Genomic DNA, 17,232 nt, shown 5'->3' on the forward strand with positions numbered 1-17,232 from the left:
TCCACACCCATACTCTCGCTCTTCTTCAAACACACACACACGCTCACACACACACACACACACACACACACACACGCACGCGCACACCTGCTTAACGGGCATATTGACGCTAATGAGTTACAGCGCATCCATCTGTAAGCCTGGATGTTGACCCGAGGCACTGCAGGCGTCCAGCCTTTGTTTCACTAACACCCTTCAACATAACAAGGGCCTTTTAATAAGCCCCACCGCAGCAGCAGCAGCAGCAGCAGCAGCCCAGCCCAACAGCAGTGTCCTCCATCACAAAGCCTCGCCGCGCCGAGCAGCTCCAGCCCGCACTCAGGTGAGCGGGCCCGGACCCTCGACCACCGCAGGGATTCTCCTTTAAATCTCCGCCAGGGCAGGAAGTTGAAGTTAGCGAGACGTTCCCCCCACTGAGACGGGTGGCGTCGTGGGTTTTTTTTTTCTTTTTTTTCCTCATTCTTTTTTTTTTTTTAATCTCACAGCGGCGTAGGAGCGCCTAAGGCTAACACCGAGGATTCTCCTCGCTATTCATTTACCTTAGATATTAGCTGGCCCATATATAGCGCTAGCCTTCAGCACAGCTGGAGACTAACTGAAGTGGCGCTGGTTAAGTATCTGCACAGCAGCGCTGCCAGTGGAATAAGCCCCCTCATCATGCTCCCGTTTCAGACGCATTGGCCATGTGCTTCGACTAGGAGGCTGGAGGAGATGTACATTTTTCAGTGTTAACGTTACAAATCTTTCATTCGCACTTGATCAAATATTTATACATTAATATGCATCATGTGTTTCTTTTTTTTTTTTTTTTTTTTGCAAGCCTCTGCTGGGTCAGATAAAACGAATAACTGGCTGTCTGGCAGACAGTTCCGCTATTTCAAAATCCAATGTAAATCTGCTTCCCCTCGTAAAAAAAAGACTGAGAATTGCAATTGAAGCAAAACAAAAAAACACTTGCGGCTTGGTTAATGCGGCAAACTTTAACAGCGTCATCATCTTGTCATTTTGTCTTTGCTTTCCTTTGAAAGCAGGTGATTGTCAGACAATCTCGCATAGGAGGCTTTCAGAATCAGGGATGATAAACAGGAAATAGAGGAGGAGGAGGAGGTGGAGGAGGAGGTGGAGGAGGAGGGGGGGAGGAAATGATGGGGGCTCCCCCGATTGTTTTTGTTCCTCCCCTGTACTTGATTGTCTGATGAAAGGAGCTGTTCGAGGTGCCCGTCGACGACGCTGCCTCGGCGCGGCACCAAGGAATACGTGTCTGATTATGAACCTGATTGAAACATTCTACTCGGGGGCCTGCAGCGGCCCCCGTGCCCCCCGGGCCCCCAAATTGACAGAGATTGACAGCAGAATGACGGCCTAATCGGAGTAATGCGGTTCAAATGAGGGGTGTGATGGGAATCACATCAGCGCTGTTCTCGGGGAGCTGCCTGTCTGTTTTGCCGTCGCTAAGTGAAGGGAGGAATGGCGCTCGCTTCTGCTCTGCGGAAGGGTCACCTCCCTGGGGAGATGTTTCCCGTAGTCCTCCTCGGCGCGCGTGTGTGTGTGTGTGTGCATTTGTTTGGGGTGTGTGTTTTTGGTGTCCTGGGAGGATAAATTGATTCACACCTGTGGGGGAGTGATTAGCGAAAGCCAGTCTTTCAATTGTTTGGTGTCCAAAAATCAATGGCAGTTAAAAAGGTGATGACATCTGAAAGACCCTAATGAATTCTCTGACCTGGCGTTGGGGTTAATGAGCTTTTGAACCAACAGTTCACACAGCAGAGTTAATCCTCAAAGCAAGATGTGAAGAGTCATCAACCTAAAGGTGCTGAGTCAAATCTCAGAATCCCACCCCAAACCTACCCCCCACTGGGAGCCCTGGCCTAAACCTCTACAATCAACAAATATGGATGTCAAATCAGAAAGATGAATTCAGCGTAGTTGAGAGAATAGCATGACCTGTGAAAACATTTCCTAAAATGAACCTGTGAGAACTTTCAGTCACTTACTTCCTCGATCCTTAAATTCCCCAACCACTGCACCTACCTCTCAGAAATATTCATATTAATCTACTGACAGTTGAAAGACAGTGTAATGACAGTAAAGTTTAATCTAATCTAATCTAATTTAATCTAATCTAATTTATAGAAATAGGAGGTTTGCCTTACCCGTCCGATGAGTACAGGTTCTGGGCCAGTGTACTCCTCGATCACAAAGAACTGGTTCCAGATCCAGCTTCGCCTGCTGCGAGAACGTTTCCCGCCGCCTTCGTTGTGGCCTCTGCCCTCGTTACCGCCATCCTCATCATCATCATCATCATCGTTGTCCTCACCGACCTCCTCCGCCTCTTCGAACATCAGTCCGTGACCCATCCTGCCCCCGCCGCCACCCCCGGCGGCCGTTCTCCCCGCCGCCCACTCGGTCTCGGGCCTCAGCTTGAGGACGTGGCTGCTGTTGGGGCGTTCGGCCACGGCCCACACGGGGTCCTGGGTCACGCTGGACTCCAGCTCCGGAGGCTGGATGCTCTCCTCCAGCGCCTCGTCTTTGACGCGAAGACTCGAGTGCTCCTTCGCCTCCCTGTCCTTGTTCACCACCTCCTCCTCCTCCTGCTCCTCCTCCGCAGCCGCGCCTCCTCTGTCTTTCTTGCCTCCTCCGCCGCCGGTCACGGTCCGCACCCCCCACGGGTCAAGGGTGTAGACGGAGGGAGAGGCGGGGTCAACGCGAGGGGGCGAGTTGGAGGTCCCTCCGCGGAGAGCGGCCTGGGTGTCGCCGTAGCCGAAGGACGCGTCCCGCTCGGTGTTCAGGACCTCGGCCTGAGGGGTGGACGCCAGGTGCGCGCTGAGACGCTTGCCGCCGCCTCCGCTGCTGCTGCTCCAGGTCTCCGTGACGAGCTGACCTTTCGGCGAGGCCCGCTCGCTGGGCCGCGAGTCCGAGGAGGAGAACTCGCTGACCGGCCTCCAGAGGCTGCGCGCGGCGGCCTGCTCGGCGTTGAGGCCGCTGCTGCCACCGCGGGACGTGGCGCTCGCGCGCGGCTCCTCCGTCTGGTTGTCCGAGCCGCCGTAGAGATCCGAGGCCACCGCCCGGTCCTGCCGCTTCCCCTTGGAGGCCGCCGGTGCCGATGCCGGCGCCGCACCGCGGTCCACGTCGATCAGATCCCTCTTCCTGCTGCGGCTGGCCTTGCCCTGGAGGCTCAACCCCACCACGCTCTGCAGCTGCGAGTTGACGATCCGCACCAGGTTCTCCTTGGAGATCAGCTTCAGCACGCCGTAGCTGCCCGTCAGGTTGAGCTTCCTGGGCGGGTCCAGCGAGAGCGCCTTGGGGGTCTGGCCGGGGCGGGCGGCGGCGGCGGCGGACCCCGCTCTGGCACCGGACCTGGCCGGGGACTTGGTTCGGGTTCTGTTGGGGCGGAGGCCAAAGTCTATCTTGTGATGAATGGGCAGTCCTTTATCGGTTCTGCCAGGTTTGGGGACGGAACCGCCGGCGCCCCTGGTGCCGTTCCTGCTCTTCCTCGGCTCCAGAGCCGCCTCGTTGTTGCCAGGCAGCCCGTGCGCCGCAGAGTCCAGTCCGTCCAGCTTGACCCCAAAGCTCTGTCCGTCCTCGCGTTTCGCCAGCAGGGGGTGCTGGGCGTGGGTCTGCGAGAGCTTCTTAATGACCGCGAGCTCGCCGCGCTCGGCCTGGTCGTGGGCGAACAGGTCCTTGAGATTCCTCGTCGCCAGGCCGACTTTTTCGGGGCTGTCTTCCCATTGGTCAGCCAGCGCCTTGCCCTCGGGTTTGAGCGAACGCTGCCCGCTCAGTCCTCTCCTCCGGACCACCTTGGCGGCAGACCCCGCCCTGCCAAACTCCTCCCACAGGAAAAGGGAGACCAATAAGAGCAACTTCCAGCTTATCATGCTTCCTGGTTCCAGGATTCCGAAAAATTCTAGTGCGAGTGATAGACACCGAGAGGAAACCCTTGGATTCCAGTTGTCTTCATTCTCTCTTTCCCCCCTCCCACTCTCTCGCTCTCTCTCTCTTTTTTCCCTCTTTTCTGGTCACTCCTTTCTTTCGTTTCTATTCTCTTCTGCCCTTCAAAGAGCGCTGCGGGGCAGGTGCCAGTCACTCCTCCTGATTTAATATCCCCCCCTCTATCTATCCGAGCCTGTCCCTCTTCTTCTTCTCCTCGTCTCGTGCAGAATGTCTCATTCAGTTTCCCGTGGAGGCTTGAACACCCTGGGAGAAAAAGATAAAGATAATTAAGTTAAAACTTTAATCATTGCAGCATGTTAATTAAAAGTGGAGCGCCACAGCAAGGTAACAGAACACACACAAGACACGCTGAGAGACAGATCCATTAACTTGAGCAAAATCACTGTACAGGAACACAATTATTAGGAGCCTTATTGGAGTCCATGCTTCTTGAACTCACACTTATTGGTTGCAGAATGATGTTTTTTTTTTGTTTTTTTTGCCTTCTGGCATGTCACTCAACCAAGTAATCTATTACGTTGTGACAAACACTGTGGGCTATATGGCTGCATATCTTGCCAGCTCCGAGACCCCTTCAGTGCAAATCAGCCCTGCGCCGAGCGTTGTTTCCTGTCACCAGAGAGCTTACACAGCACAATGAGTCATGTGTTACACGCCGCTCGGCGAGCCTTAACACCAGCGCGCCATATTGTCTCCGTCATGTCTATGTGTGTGTCTATACGAGCGGTGGGCGGTCGCGGCTGCGGGTGTCTGTCAACGGTGCTGTTGTGACAACGGCGCCGCGTGCGCCAGGGCGACCTCTTTTGTGAGACACTGGGCTGCATGCAGAGCAGTCGTCTCCACGCTATGCAATTAACCAATGCTAAAGAGATTAAATAAATATACGAGTTTAATTTTGCAGTGGTTGCTGCGGCGTAGTGCGGCATCTCGTACGGCAAACTGAGCTGACCCGGCTCTGATATTTTTGCTGTTGTGGTGAAAACAGCACTAAGCGGTAACTGCTGCCGTCGTTGCTGCAGTCGGCACCGAAGGGGAACGTTTTTTAAACGTCCCCCCCCGAGGAGGGGGAGGTGTGCTCCGGTGCGTAAGAACGGCACACGCTCGAGTCACGTTTTTTCTATTTTTTTTATTAAAGAACACGCTTTGGCGCGTGTCGTGCGCAGCGTGCCGCCCCGGGTGTCGTGTCGTCCTGTCGTCGTGTGCGCGGCGAGGCCCGGGCGCGTGCCCGCGAGGTGTCGCGTCGCGGAGCTGAGGGACGGCGCTGGCACAGGGAGACCCTGTCACAGCTACGCACTGGCGCGTGACGGAGGCCCGAATGTTCCCTATGGAGCCCCCCCCCCTCTCTCTCTCTCGTACACCCCGCTCTGTGCGCTTCCTCCTCCACTCTCCCTCTCTCTCTCTCTCTCTGAACTTCTCTATCACTCGCTCTCATGCTCACTGCTTTTCTTCATTTCTCTTTACCACTCTCTCTTTCAAACACTTTCTTGCTCTATTTCTCTCTCTATCACTCACTCGCTCTCTCACTTTCTCTCTCTCTCTCTCTCTCTCTGGCTCCATCTATTCCTCTTCTCTATTGCTTTCATTTTATTTTTTTTCCAACTCGTACTCGAACACAAACTAAAAGCTCTTCTCTTCCTTTCCCCTCTCCCTTTTGTGTTCTCTCCTTCATCACCTCTCCCACACACCAACTGCCTGCCTGTTTTTTCTCCCTTTATCCAACCCTCTCTCTCTCTCTCAACTGTTTTAATATGCTGTCTTCTTCTCCAACCCCCCCCCCCACACACACACACACACACACACACACACACACACACCACCTTTAGTCTTTCTGTGTCAATCAAGGTGCTGTCTTAACTCTGCTCGCCCTCTGCGCTCCGTCTCGCTTCAATCAATCAGGCAATCTCCTTAGACGCCCCGGTGGCACCGGGATTGACAGGGGTCTTGGATCGGTATTGACGGCGGAGCAAACCTCGGACTCTGTGTTTGTATCAGAGGTCAAGCCACAAGGCAGACAGTCGTAAACAACACAATATGGAACGTGTCACTGTATTGTTTTGAGAAACTTTCCACGGACCACACACTCACAATAAACACACACACACACACACACACACACACACACACACACAACCACACAACACACACAACACACACAACACACACACACACACACACACACCCACGCCCACACCTACACCCACACACACACACACACACACACACACACACACACACACACACACACACACACACTGACACACACACACACACACACATACACACACACACACACACAGTGTGTCCTCACTCAAAAAAAGCTTAACCACAAATGTGCATTTGATCGACTGCAGCTGGACAGCTGTTAGTAAAGATGAGATCAAAATCCCACAAAAGAGTAAAGTGCCTGTGCTTAGCAGTACTGCATGGCTGAATTGAAGTCAATTAGCAAAAAACATTCATGAGCTGAAATCAATTAGCAGCAACGGCCATGGGCCCCACACATTTAATTTGCGGTTACCATATTGGCAGTTCCTGGCACTCCTCCAGACCAAAGCTGTCAGGATGTCCAGGTTTCAGGGGGGTGGCTGGGGGGATTGACTACTGTCACATACATGTGGCTTGAAAACGCGGAGGATTCTCAGGGATTCAACACATCAACCATGTCACAACTGAGTAGAGCCGTTCAGCGCCACACCCGTCAGTTGAGGTTTGTGCATGTGACAGTCTGACGCACAATTCAACACACACACGCGCACACACACACACACACACACACACACACACACACACACACAGATGTATCCTTAAGAGGCTCTGAGAAGAGTCCGTAAGGGTTAAACCCTGAGCGGATGAGAGCCGCGACCAAGCAGAGCAAATAAGGTGTGTATTAAAGAGCTTTTGGAGCGAAGATGCTGGAGAATCCCCCCTGCCTCTTTTTTTTAAAGACCCTGCTCACAGCTTTTTCGCAGCATCCATCTCCAGAATATACCCTGTGGATCGAGCCAGTCTCTCTCTCGCTGAACTGATTAATTGGGGCCATAAATATCTTAATTAATTTTTCCCTTCCCTGAGCCCTGAACTCAAATGATCTTGTGGTTCGTTAGTATTATGGGGAGATCTTTGCCATCGATTGCCGAGCTGCTGTGATGCAGAGAAGGCTGCCACCAACTTAACGAGACAGAAAATTTTAATTACAGATCACACTGTCTATCTTTCGTAGCTAAAACAAACTCTAGCTCACACACAAACACAAACAAACAGACAGACAGACACACACACACACACACACACACACACCTGCTCCTTGACCAACAGCCCGCAGTGGAATTAACACAAACAAAACACACATGCTGCTGCAGATGCATACAGATCATGACCTGAATGCAGAGTGTGTGTGCGCGCTCTCCCAAACACATTTCCTGTTTCAATCAAAATAAGAAACGTCCACCTTAATTTAGATGCATGCTCAGGAACACCCCGTGCGTGCATACACACACACACACACACACACACACACACACACACACACAACCAGATCAAAACAACTTTTCTGTGTTTTTTCTCTTTCACCTCTTCTACTGCAATGCTCAAGGGACTGACTCTTGGACCAGCACAGGTAGAGAGAGAAGAAAGAAAAGTCCCCCCTCCTCTCTCTCTCTCTCTCTCTTTCTCCCTCTCTCTCTCTCTCTCACACACACACACACACACACATATGTAAAAAAGAGGTCCAAATATGCAAGCAGTACAGGAGTACAAAGTGAGAGGATGAAAAGCTAACGCTAGCCCTGTGAGGACGAGCCTGCTGGATTGATACTGGGCTTCCTGCGAGGCCACTCTCCCACCCTCACATGCTCCACTCTTCCCGTGCCAAGGCAGAGACGTAAAGTCAGTGGTGCACGATAGCGTCTGATGCACCATCAGCCCAACCAGTCCACAGACACAGTCAAATGATTATCTTCCCTCGCTATGCTAAACAGTTTGGCTTGCAGGTAAAAAAAATGGGGGGGGGGAACAAATTTACCAACTTCTGATCAACATGCCCAAAAGCCCAACACTGGCACTGTCTCTGCCAGCATTGTCGGGGTGCTTGCAGAGGCACCGGGGTTTTTTCAGGACGGCATGGAAAAAACAAACAAACAAACAAACAAATAAACAAACGAACAAACAGACCGAGAGGGGCTAGAGGGGAAAATGACAATAAATGTGAAGAGAAAGATGGAACGTAATCCCCATGAATTCCTCGTTTCGATAAGTGCCGAGGATAAGTCCATTTCTCCCATCTAGGGGCTTAAAATAAAAGGATGTTTTAAAAAAAAAATAAAAAAACAAGACAAAGATGGAGGTTTTAAAACATAGAAGGTCTTGACCTGGTCACAATGAGCCATGGTAGAAAATATAAGCCAAAAGGAAGGAAAGGGAATTAAAAACACACATACACACACACACACACACAGGGAAACTAGATGATGCAAGATGAGAGAGAGAGGGGGAAAAGAGGGAAAAGAAAAATCTCTCGACACAAGTCTAAAACCACTGATCGCAGTTGCAAACACCCCACAGCAAACAATAAATCTGCTTTCTCTCTTGCTCTCTCTCTCTCTCTCTCTCTGTCTCTCTCTCTCTTGCTCTCTCTGAAAAAAAGGAAGGAAAGAGGGAAAACCCAAAATATGACTAATCTGATTATTACAAATGTAGTGTAGCCCTAGTAGTCCTGGGAGCATGTCTGCCCTGCCCTGCCCTGGTTGTGACCCATGCGGAGGGAAGAGAGGTTTATTAGACACTCGTCATTGGTATTCACATCCACTCCAGATACTTTAATAATTCATAAATCAGTCCAACAGACTATGAGATTACTCTCAGAGGAAAGCAATGATCTCTGTCGCTCAGAGATAAAATAGTTTTTTGGTGATGTGCCCGGGGGGAGGGGGGCGGCGGTTGGAGGTGGGGGGTGTCATACGACGCAGAGATGATGATAATAAACTTGGACAAAGCAAGATGCACCAGTAAATACAATCTCAAGGGGCTGCACTTCTCCCTTGGCTCGTGGCCTTCGCCGGCATTGATATATAGGAACCTGAATACTCGCACCGCAAACACAATGGGCATTTTAAAAGCCAACAATAAATAAAGCTTGTAGTCTGCGCCGCCGCTATGCAAGCACATACCAGGACCTTTTCAGTGAGCCGGCTATTCAGCCTGCCTTCTGGCTCGACTAGCGAAGCTCCGAGGAGACATTTGCTGAAATTACACCTGATGCCCGTCAAACTCGCCACTGGCCTTCTGGCTCGCCGCTTTTCCACATAACAAAACGCCATCTTATCCTCTCCAAGTGCACTCTGTCTGGCATTTCACAGTCTTTTGAGGGGGGGGTGGGGGGTGGGGGGGAATAACCACTGTAGCCTACCCAGAAAGCACAGCGTCTGGTATGTTACACAGGAGGTCTTCAGGCTGGTGGTTTGAGTGAGTGTGATGCAAGAGGCCCTCATGTAGACGCTCGTCTGGCGCTCGAGCGTATACCAGCGCACACTTTTATTTGCTAGATGCAGATATTCACATTCTTCATCCGCATCCAGAGAGGACGAGCACAAACGCACCAGAGCACACATTTACACACCCAAACACGCACACACACACACACACACACACGCAGAGGCGCACACAATCACAACACGCACACACGCACTCTCGACTTTATCTTTTCTTTATGGCAACAGCATTGCATCACCAGATTAAATGGCATTCTGCTCATCAGAGAGAAAGCAAGGGATGCTTGCTTGACTGCCTTTCCCCCCGTTTTTTAATTTAAATGGAAAACTGTCAGACAGGACCTCTGCCTCCCCAGCCGCATACCTTTCAAGGGCGTTCCTGCGGAGTCACAGCTCGGTTGGACAAGGAAAGGATATTTTCAAGATGAGTGAATCCGAAACGCACAAGGCTGGCTGGCGGAATTTTAATGTCTGTGGCTCTAAAAGCTGATGAAGAGGACAAGAACAAGGAAAAGGGAGAAGAGAAGAGAGGAGAAGAGAAGAAGAGATGAGATGAGGAGAGGAGAGGAGAGGAGAGGAGGAGAGCAGAGCAGAGCAGAGCGGCAGGGCACTTTAAGACGGCACGCAAGAGACACGATAATAACCTCTAATAGATCCTTTCAATCACCCGAGTCAATTTATAGTTTAACCAAACTCTTTCATTAGGGCACTCGGAGCGGCGGCTCTTTAGCGCACTTCCACTGAAGAGAAGTCCCCCCGCCAGCCCGCGCATCGCATCCTCCTCCCCTCCCCAGCGGAACGTGCCGATCGATGGGCTCCCGCCAGCTATTCAGAGCGGATTCGATGTCTCCTCACAAAAGCAAACTGTTGTCATACAATAGCCGCCACCTTTCCAGCGAAAGCTTCCCCTATTTGACTGCTCTCCCCACTTCACTCACACAAAGGTCGGCGTGTCCAGGCGAGCGAAGCGGCGAGCTTTTTGAGTGGAATATCCGCTCGCCTCTCGTCGATGTCGAGAGAGGCCAGAGGCCGCGGGCAAGCCTGAGAGTGGCGACACTAAACTTTTTTTTCATCCAGGGCTCTCTTTCTCAAATTCAAATTCAAATTCAAAAAAGCTTTATTGACATGACAAGAGCACATGTGTTGTCAAAGCATATTATAACAATAATCAGTGAACTTTAAAACATGAAACTGACAATGAAATAATCAAAAGAAATAATAATAATTAAAAGAATTCTCTTTCTCTCTCTCTCTCGACACTGTGTGAAGCTGGAAATTCCTCTCTTTTTTTTTCCAGCGTCGCACATTCAACTGACACATACCACATCATCATAAAAAGACCTCTCAACTCCCACGCTGTTGTCTGTGCCGTGCGCTTGTTCCTGGCCGCCCCCCCCCGACACCTTGACAGCTGCACTCAACGCCGCCGTGGCGCGCTGTGAGGTCATTCTTAATGTCCGACTGTGAAAAATAAAGACGTGAAAAACAGTTTTCATGCTGGGGGCACTGCAGCATAATGGTGGCCGGCTTGGTGCAACGCTGACAAGTTTTTATGTAGTGCAGTAAAATCGATGTAGGCAAGTGTGTCAGCGGCGTATTATGGTGGTGGTGGCGAAGGCAGGCGCTGTTTTAATCCCCTTCGTGGAGTCCTTGGAGGTGCCCGTGCCTCTCCTGAGCACCAGCCTGCTCCCCATCTCCGGCTTCCTCGCCTGGGTCCCCTGACTTACTTCACTGTTGATACTTATATCCATAATGAGAGTGACTTTGCCCTGATCTCGAATCCACTTTGTTAAGTCTTTCTATTTTACCTCTTAAATGGGTCACTTGTGTGACACACACACACACACACACATAAAAATAAAGCGCACACACGCACACAGGCCTGAATATCACACTACTGGCAGTTTGGTGTCTTTGTGTTCCGAGGCGTACTGCGGAACGAACAAGGAACGAGTCCCGAGAAGCCTGTCTCTTAGTGTGCTGGCAGATAGACAATTATCATGGGCGTGCTGCTGCTGAGTCGTCTGGAGGCTTTAGCTGGTGTTCGGTTTGAGGTTGTTTATCAAAAGCCGCTTTCCTATGGGCTGTGTGGAGTGTGATTGCCGGCATGTTTTGTTTGCGCCCCATATTAGTTTAACTTTATGTTTCATTTCAGGGGAGGCTCCACAAGATTGTGTTGTGCTTACTTGGCTCCATGTTACGCTTTGGGGAAACGGTCCAATTTGCGGTTGTGTGATTGCAATGAATTTCCAAGTAGTTTCTTTTCTTTTATATATTTATTTCTTTACTGGACTTACTGAGCAGTGTTTAGCTTTCTCCAGAGCTCCAGCTTGGCATACCATTCCGCTATACTCTTGAAGGCGTCTCTCTGTTCGGTTTCTGTGGAGGTGCGGTGGCGGTGGCGGCGGTGTTGGTTAGCCACATCTCCCGCGGGGCCATATTTCACTGCTGTTTTCCGTCGGGTCTTGTTTGTCGCGCGGGCGACAGCGGCGCGCTAGCGAGAGGGCAGGCTGGCCGGGAGCCAGCGCCACGCTGTAACTCAAAGCTTCGAGACGTCCGACAAGCCGACAGCTCGCCGCTCGCCGGAGCCGACGACCACGGTCATCCCACCCCACCGCTGCTCAAGGTCACCCCGGCCGAGCGGCAAATTAAACCAGCGCGATGCCTCCGCTCGAAGAGGGGGAGGGGGGGGGGGGGAGCGAACACAGGGTGAGGGTCAGAGAAATGTCCGGAACAGTGGGAGCCCTATACGAGTGAGGGAGAGGAGGAGAGGAGGTGTGTGTGTGTGTGGGGGGGGGAGGCTGCGCAAAAAACACTCAACACACAGAGACACGAGGATTCTCTCAACACAGGGAGAATCCCCACCTCTGCATTAAAGGAGGACAGAGATGACATTCCATCGCTTCTCTAATGTATTCATTTAAAAAAAAAAGCCCAGAGTTTTTCTCTGGTGTGTATGTGTGTGTGTGTGTGTGTGTTTTTTTTCCTTTCTGACTTTCCTTCATAAAACCGCATGCATTGCCGTGGAGAAGCTTACACTGTAATCCTGCATGACGGATTGAGTCTGCTATGCCGTCCTTTCAACGGCTCGCTTCAGATCCCAACACAACTGCATGCACTTGATTGTTTGTGGGTGTGTATGTGTGTGTACAGTATGCGTCCATGTGATAGTCTGTGTGTGTGTGTGTGTGTGTGTGTGTGTGTGTGTGTGTGCGTGTGTGTGTGTGTGTGTGTGTGTGTGTGTGTGTGTGTGTGACAGAATGTCAGAAGGAAAGGGGAGGGGTTGGGTTTGTGGTTGTGTGTTGTGCTGTGATGTTTGGGGACAACATCAAGGAGTTGAGGAATAATGGGGGCTCTCTCCTCACACCCTCCTTCCTTCAGACATCACTTCCTCTGCGGCTGCGTAAGCGAGTCCTTTGCACCTTGGGGGCGTGACTCGGGCCCGACTTGGCCCGGCTCGGATCCGCCACCCTCCACTGGCCCGTCGCTAATCTAGGTCAGCACGCCGGGCCTCGGAGAACGACAGAAGGCGCCGAGGGCCCGGCTGTGCGTGTGCGGAGGGACCAGTGGTGGTCAGCAAGAGCTCGCTCGCGCTCCCGAGCCCAAGTACCCATCCTCAATCCTCAATCCTCAATCCCGTGACCCAAGGATTACATCAGCCCCATCAGCAGGGGCTATTAGAACGAGGAGAACTTTGAGTCCTCTTTAACAGACCTCCACCACAACCACTACCATTAAGAGCCTTTTCGTACCCAGATTTTGCTCTCATTTCTCCTGTTTATCTATCCGCCCAGTCCCTTTATCTCTCTTCTCATTCTCTCTTTTCCCTCTCTTTTCCACACCCCCCTCCCCTCCTCTCTCTCTCTCTCCTCTCTGCCTCTCCATCTCTCCCTCTCTTAGGGTATTAGGCATTCAAAGATCTCTCTCTGGCACGCAGCAAAAGTTATCACTCCATCTCTCCCTCCCTCGCTCTATCGCTCTAATCTTCCTTAATCTTCCAGCCCAGAGTGAAGTGAGAATTAGTTTCTCACTGCTGCTCATCAATCTCTCACACCCTAACCTTCCCATCGAGTAGCTGTCGCTCTGTCTGTTTGTCTGTTTGCCTGCCTGCCTGTCTGTCTGTCCGTCTGCCTGTCTGTCGGCGGGCCTGTGTCTATCTCGGTCTCGGTCTCTGTCTCCCACACCTTCCCCGCTCCCCTAATCTGCCAGCTTTTCCAATTTTCATTACTCCTCCTCACGCCGCCTTCCCTTCAACCTCATTTTCGCACGAGATCTTTGTCATTTCGACTTTCTATCTTTGTCAATCTCGCCTGTTTCTCCTTCATTGTCCATGACCCTGCCATGACACATCTCTAATTTATTCTTCCTCTATCTCTGCACCTTTATCTCTCCTCTCCTTTTCTCTCTCTCTAAACGCCTCTCCTCTCCTCCCCTCGCAGGGATCGAGTAAATTAGTCTGCATTACGCCAGCATCTGTCACATCTGTAGACAGTGGAGAAGCCCTATCATATCCACACTTAGCACAACTCCGATGAAAGAAAGTTGCTTTATCAAAAGTACCCCCCCCCCCCTCTCCTCAAAACAACAAAAAGAAACGCAGGCGCAGCAGCCACTGCAGAATCAGCCCTGTGCTCCAACGGAGTGTAAAAGCCCCCTTGTCTCCAGGCCGATGAGATAGAAAAGCTAGCCCTGGAAACAAAAACACACGCCATTCTCTATCTGTCTGCAGAGAGGCTCTCCTGAAACAGCCCTGAAACACAATGCGTTCCTCCCACGGTTCTACTTCTATTCAGTCCCATTCATTCATTTAGCATCTTCTATCTAAGAAAGGCTTACAGAAGAGCTCCATACATTTTCATTAGCGGCTGGCCCACGCATCTTCCCCTTGAGTTAAACCCGAAATGTCGGCGCTGTTTGTACTATGCTTTTCAGCCGTAGGAGCTAGTTGTGAATGTGTCCATTCAGTAAGGGTAGGGCCCTACTAGGGGGATTCGACGAGGTTTCTCTCCTCTCCTCTCCTCTCGCAAGGCCGTTTGTTTTCATTTATTCTGGTTCTCTGCCCACAGGTTACGCGCCTCGGCACTGACTCGAACGCTGACATTTCTTGTACAAACCTATGTCCAATTTAAATACACCGTGTACACAAGAGCGAACTTCAGAGAGAGAGAGAGAGGCGCAAGGGAGAGAGGGGGGGGAGGACAGAAGGGTTTGGTGAGCATGTGAGATGTAGTGAGAGAGAGAGAGAAAGAAAGAGAAAGAGAGAGAGAAGGGCAGATCAGGGTGGAGGGAGGGAGGGAGGGAGTGGATAGACAAGTGGAGTGTGGGGTGGGACGGGGAGAGAGATCAAGATGAAAGGAAGGAGTGACACTGACGGAGAGAGAGAGGGAGAGAGAGAGAGAGAGAGTGAGGGACGGAGCGGGAGCGATGGAGATTAGCGGGAGAGGGATAAACAGATAAGGAGAGGCAGCACGTGGCAACCCGCCGGAGCGAGTTGGGAAAGATAGAGGGATGAGATGAGAGCAGAGATTGGCAGGCAATAAGAGGTAATCCCCCCCCCCATTCCCAGTCGTTCCTGGGGAAAGAAACTGAGAGAATGAGAGACGGGGAACGTCAAAGACAGGCTGTGATCACTATGATAATGATAGTGGCAGGTCTGCCAACTGTATCCAGGAGTATATAATTGCAGCTACAATAAAAAAAAAAAACAGAGAGCGAGAAAGAGGAGAAAAAAACATGCCTTGCTTGACCAGAGCTGCTGCCTGGGCTGTAACTGACTTCCATGATTGCAGACGGCAATTCAATTTCCATTTTGCGGTTTTACGGCACTTGTTTAAAAAGGTCAGGTAGAAAGAGATAAAGACGAGGGTGGCGAAAGCGACGATGAAACCAAGACAACACCGTGCTGCGCACGCGGCTGAACTGACATTCAAATAGCTCATCCAGACCAGGCGGTTTATCTCTGATACACATAGATTTCACTGCAATCGCAGAGACACATTTCACTGTGTTTGCTGCTGCATCTAAAAGTAAAAAAAAAAGAAATCCACAAATGCTCTCTGTGCGCGCCGTTAAATTCAGCGGTGGCCCCCAGGGGTCCTGACCCGGGTTCGCCCCCGCCGTCCTTCCTGCTGATAAAACCGTCTTTGCACAGCGAGCGGCGAAGAAAAGAATCTGGGGAAGGAAAACCCGCCCCCAAATCCCTGCGAGGCCGCAAGGACGCCGGTAGACACTTCCACCGACATTATACCATTACCTCTGTGCACACAAGCCGCAGTAGAACGGAACCTCCGCTGCAAAACAAAGAACTGCAACCACATCACCTTATGGACAGTGCTGCCTGCACCCAACCGTTTTTGCCTATTGGGCATTTAGCTGTGATAAATATTTCAGCATCCCCGTGTATAAAGTTGGTGGAGGATAGAGTGGTGTGTGTGTGTGTGTGTGTGTGTGTTGGGGGGGGGTGAGTCAGCTGTGCGGTAGGCTGTAGCTTAGGTTCAACATGGAAGTGAATGCAGCCATATCCACGATCAAAGCAATTAACCTGAGTCTCCCTGGTGGAATACCCAGCTGTGCGAGTGGGGACGTGCCCGGATGCCGCTCACCGATGTCTGCTCGGGTAAGGGCATCAGCAAAGCAAATCAGCGAGGCAATGTAATCACGTATCAAACAGCGCTAATCACTTCACTGTGATTTACCATGGGTACAAAAACAATCTCATATGGCACTGGGAGACAGACAGGCAGACTGACAGAGAGAGAGAGAGAGAAAGAGAGAGAGAGAGAGAGAGGGATAGAGAGATGGATGAAGGGAGTAGGGGAGTGAAAGAAGGAATAAGTGAGATAATGACGAAGGACAAAAGAAGAACAGACTGTAACAGCTGCATTTTAGGAGACTGGAAGAGCAAGAGAGTGAAAGGATTAAAAAAAAAGACAGGAAAGAAAATGAGCTAGGAGAGACTGGCAGCTGGAAGGTTACTGTAGGATAAAGGGAAGAAATAGAGGGAAAGAGAGGAGGAGATGGAGAGATAGAGAGAGAGAGAGAGAGAGAGAGAGAGAGAGAGAGGAACTATGTGTACATCTTCCAATCGTCCCACACTCTCGCCGAGTTCACTAATTCAATCTCAGCAATCCTTCAGAGTGAGTGAAGCCACTACCCCACCCACACACGCCTCCCCTGCAATCCAGAATGTCAGTAATCCTCCCGCTCACACACACACACACACACACAGATATAGAGAGAGAGAGAAACACTAACACACACACACACACACACACACACACACACACACACACACACACACACACACACACACACACACACACACACACACACGCACAAAACACACATGATGGAGAGGAGATGGTTAACCAGAGAGAAAGAGAGGAATAAGAGGAGGAGAGAGGCGCGTGAGAAGACAGTCGTGCCGTGCGGTAGCGGAGCAGAAGACAGAGAGCCACACACTGGCAGAGCAAACACCGAGAAATGATGAGAGGAGAATAAGACAAGAGGAAGCCTAAACACAAAATGAAAGAGTGGGGGGGGGAAACAGTAAATGAAACGATACGTTGGAGAGGAGCGATGGTGCAGCGTATCAAAGAGCCGAGAATAAAGAGGCGCGGAGGAAAAACGAGAGAGGTATGGTGACGGAGCGAACGACAGAGAGGGGGAAAAACAACGAAAATAAGGGAGGATTGTCTCCTCTGAACCCACTAGTGTTTAGCAGTATCAGTCCTGACAAATTCCTCCTTAATTAAAAGTCTAAATCCTCCACACTTTAAAGCCCTTCTTATAATTA

General features: G+C 51.0%; 1 protein-coding gene across 1 annotated transcript in view; it reads right to left on the reverse strand.

Annotated features, from left to right (window-relative positions):
• LOC134098745 (uncharacterized) overlaps positions 1–3,729 on the reverse strand; it is a 59,129-nt gene extending 55,400 nt beyond the window's left edge. Inside the window, exons 1-2 of the mRNA XM_062551667.1 lie at positions 3,676–3,729; positions 2,154–3,605 (exon numbers count right to left, since the gene is read on the reverse strand). Of these exons, the coding sequence (XP_062407651.1) occupies positions 2,154–3,605; positions 3,676–3,729 (1,506 nt within the window). The remainder of the gene's footprint in view (positions 1–2,153; positions 3,606–3,675) is intronic.
• Between the last annotated feature and the right edge of the window lie 13,503 nt (positions 3,730–17,232).

Source organism: Sardina pilchardus, chromosome 2 (assembly GCF_963854185.1).
Source record: "Sardina pilchardus chromosome 2, fSarPil1.1, whole genome shotgun sequence".
NCBI lineage: Eukaryota > Metazoa > Chordata > Actinopteri > Clupeiformes > Clupeidae > Sardina > Sardina pilchardus.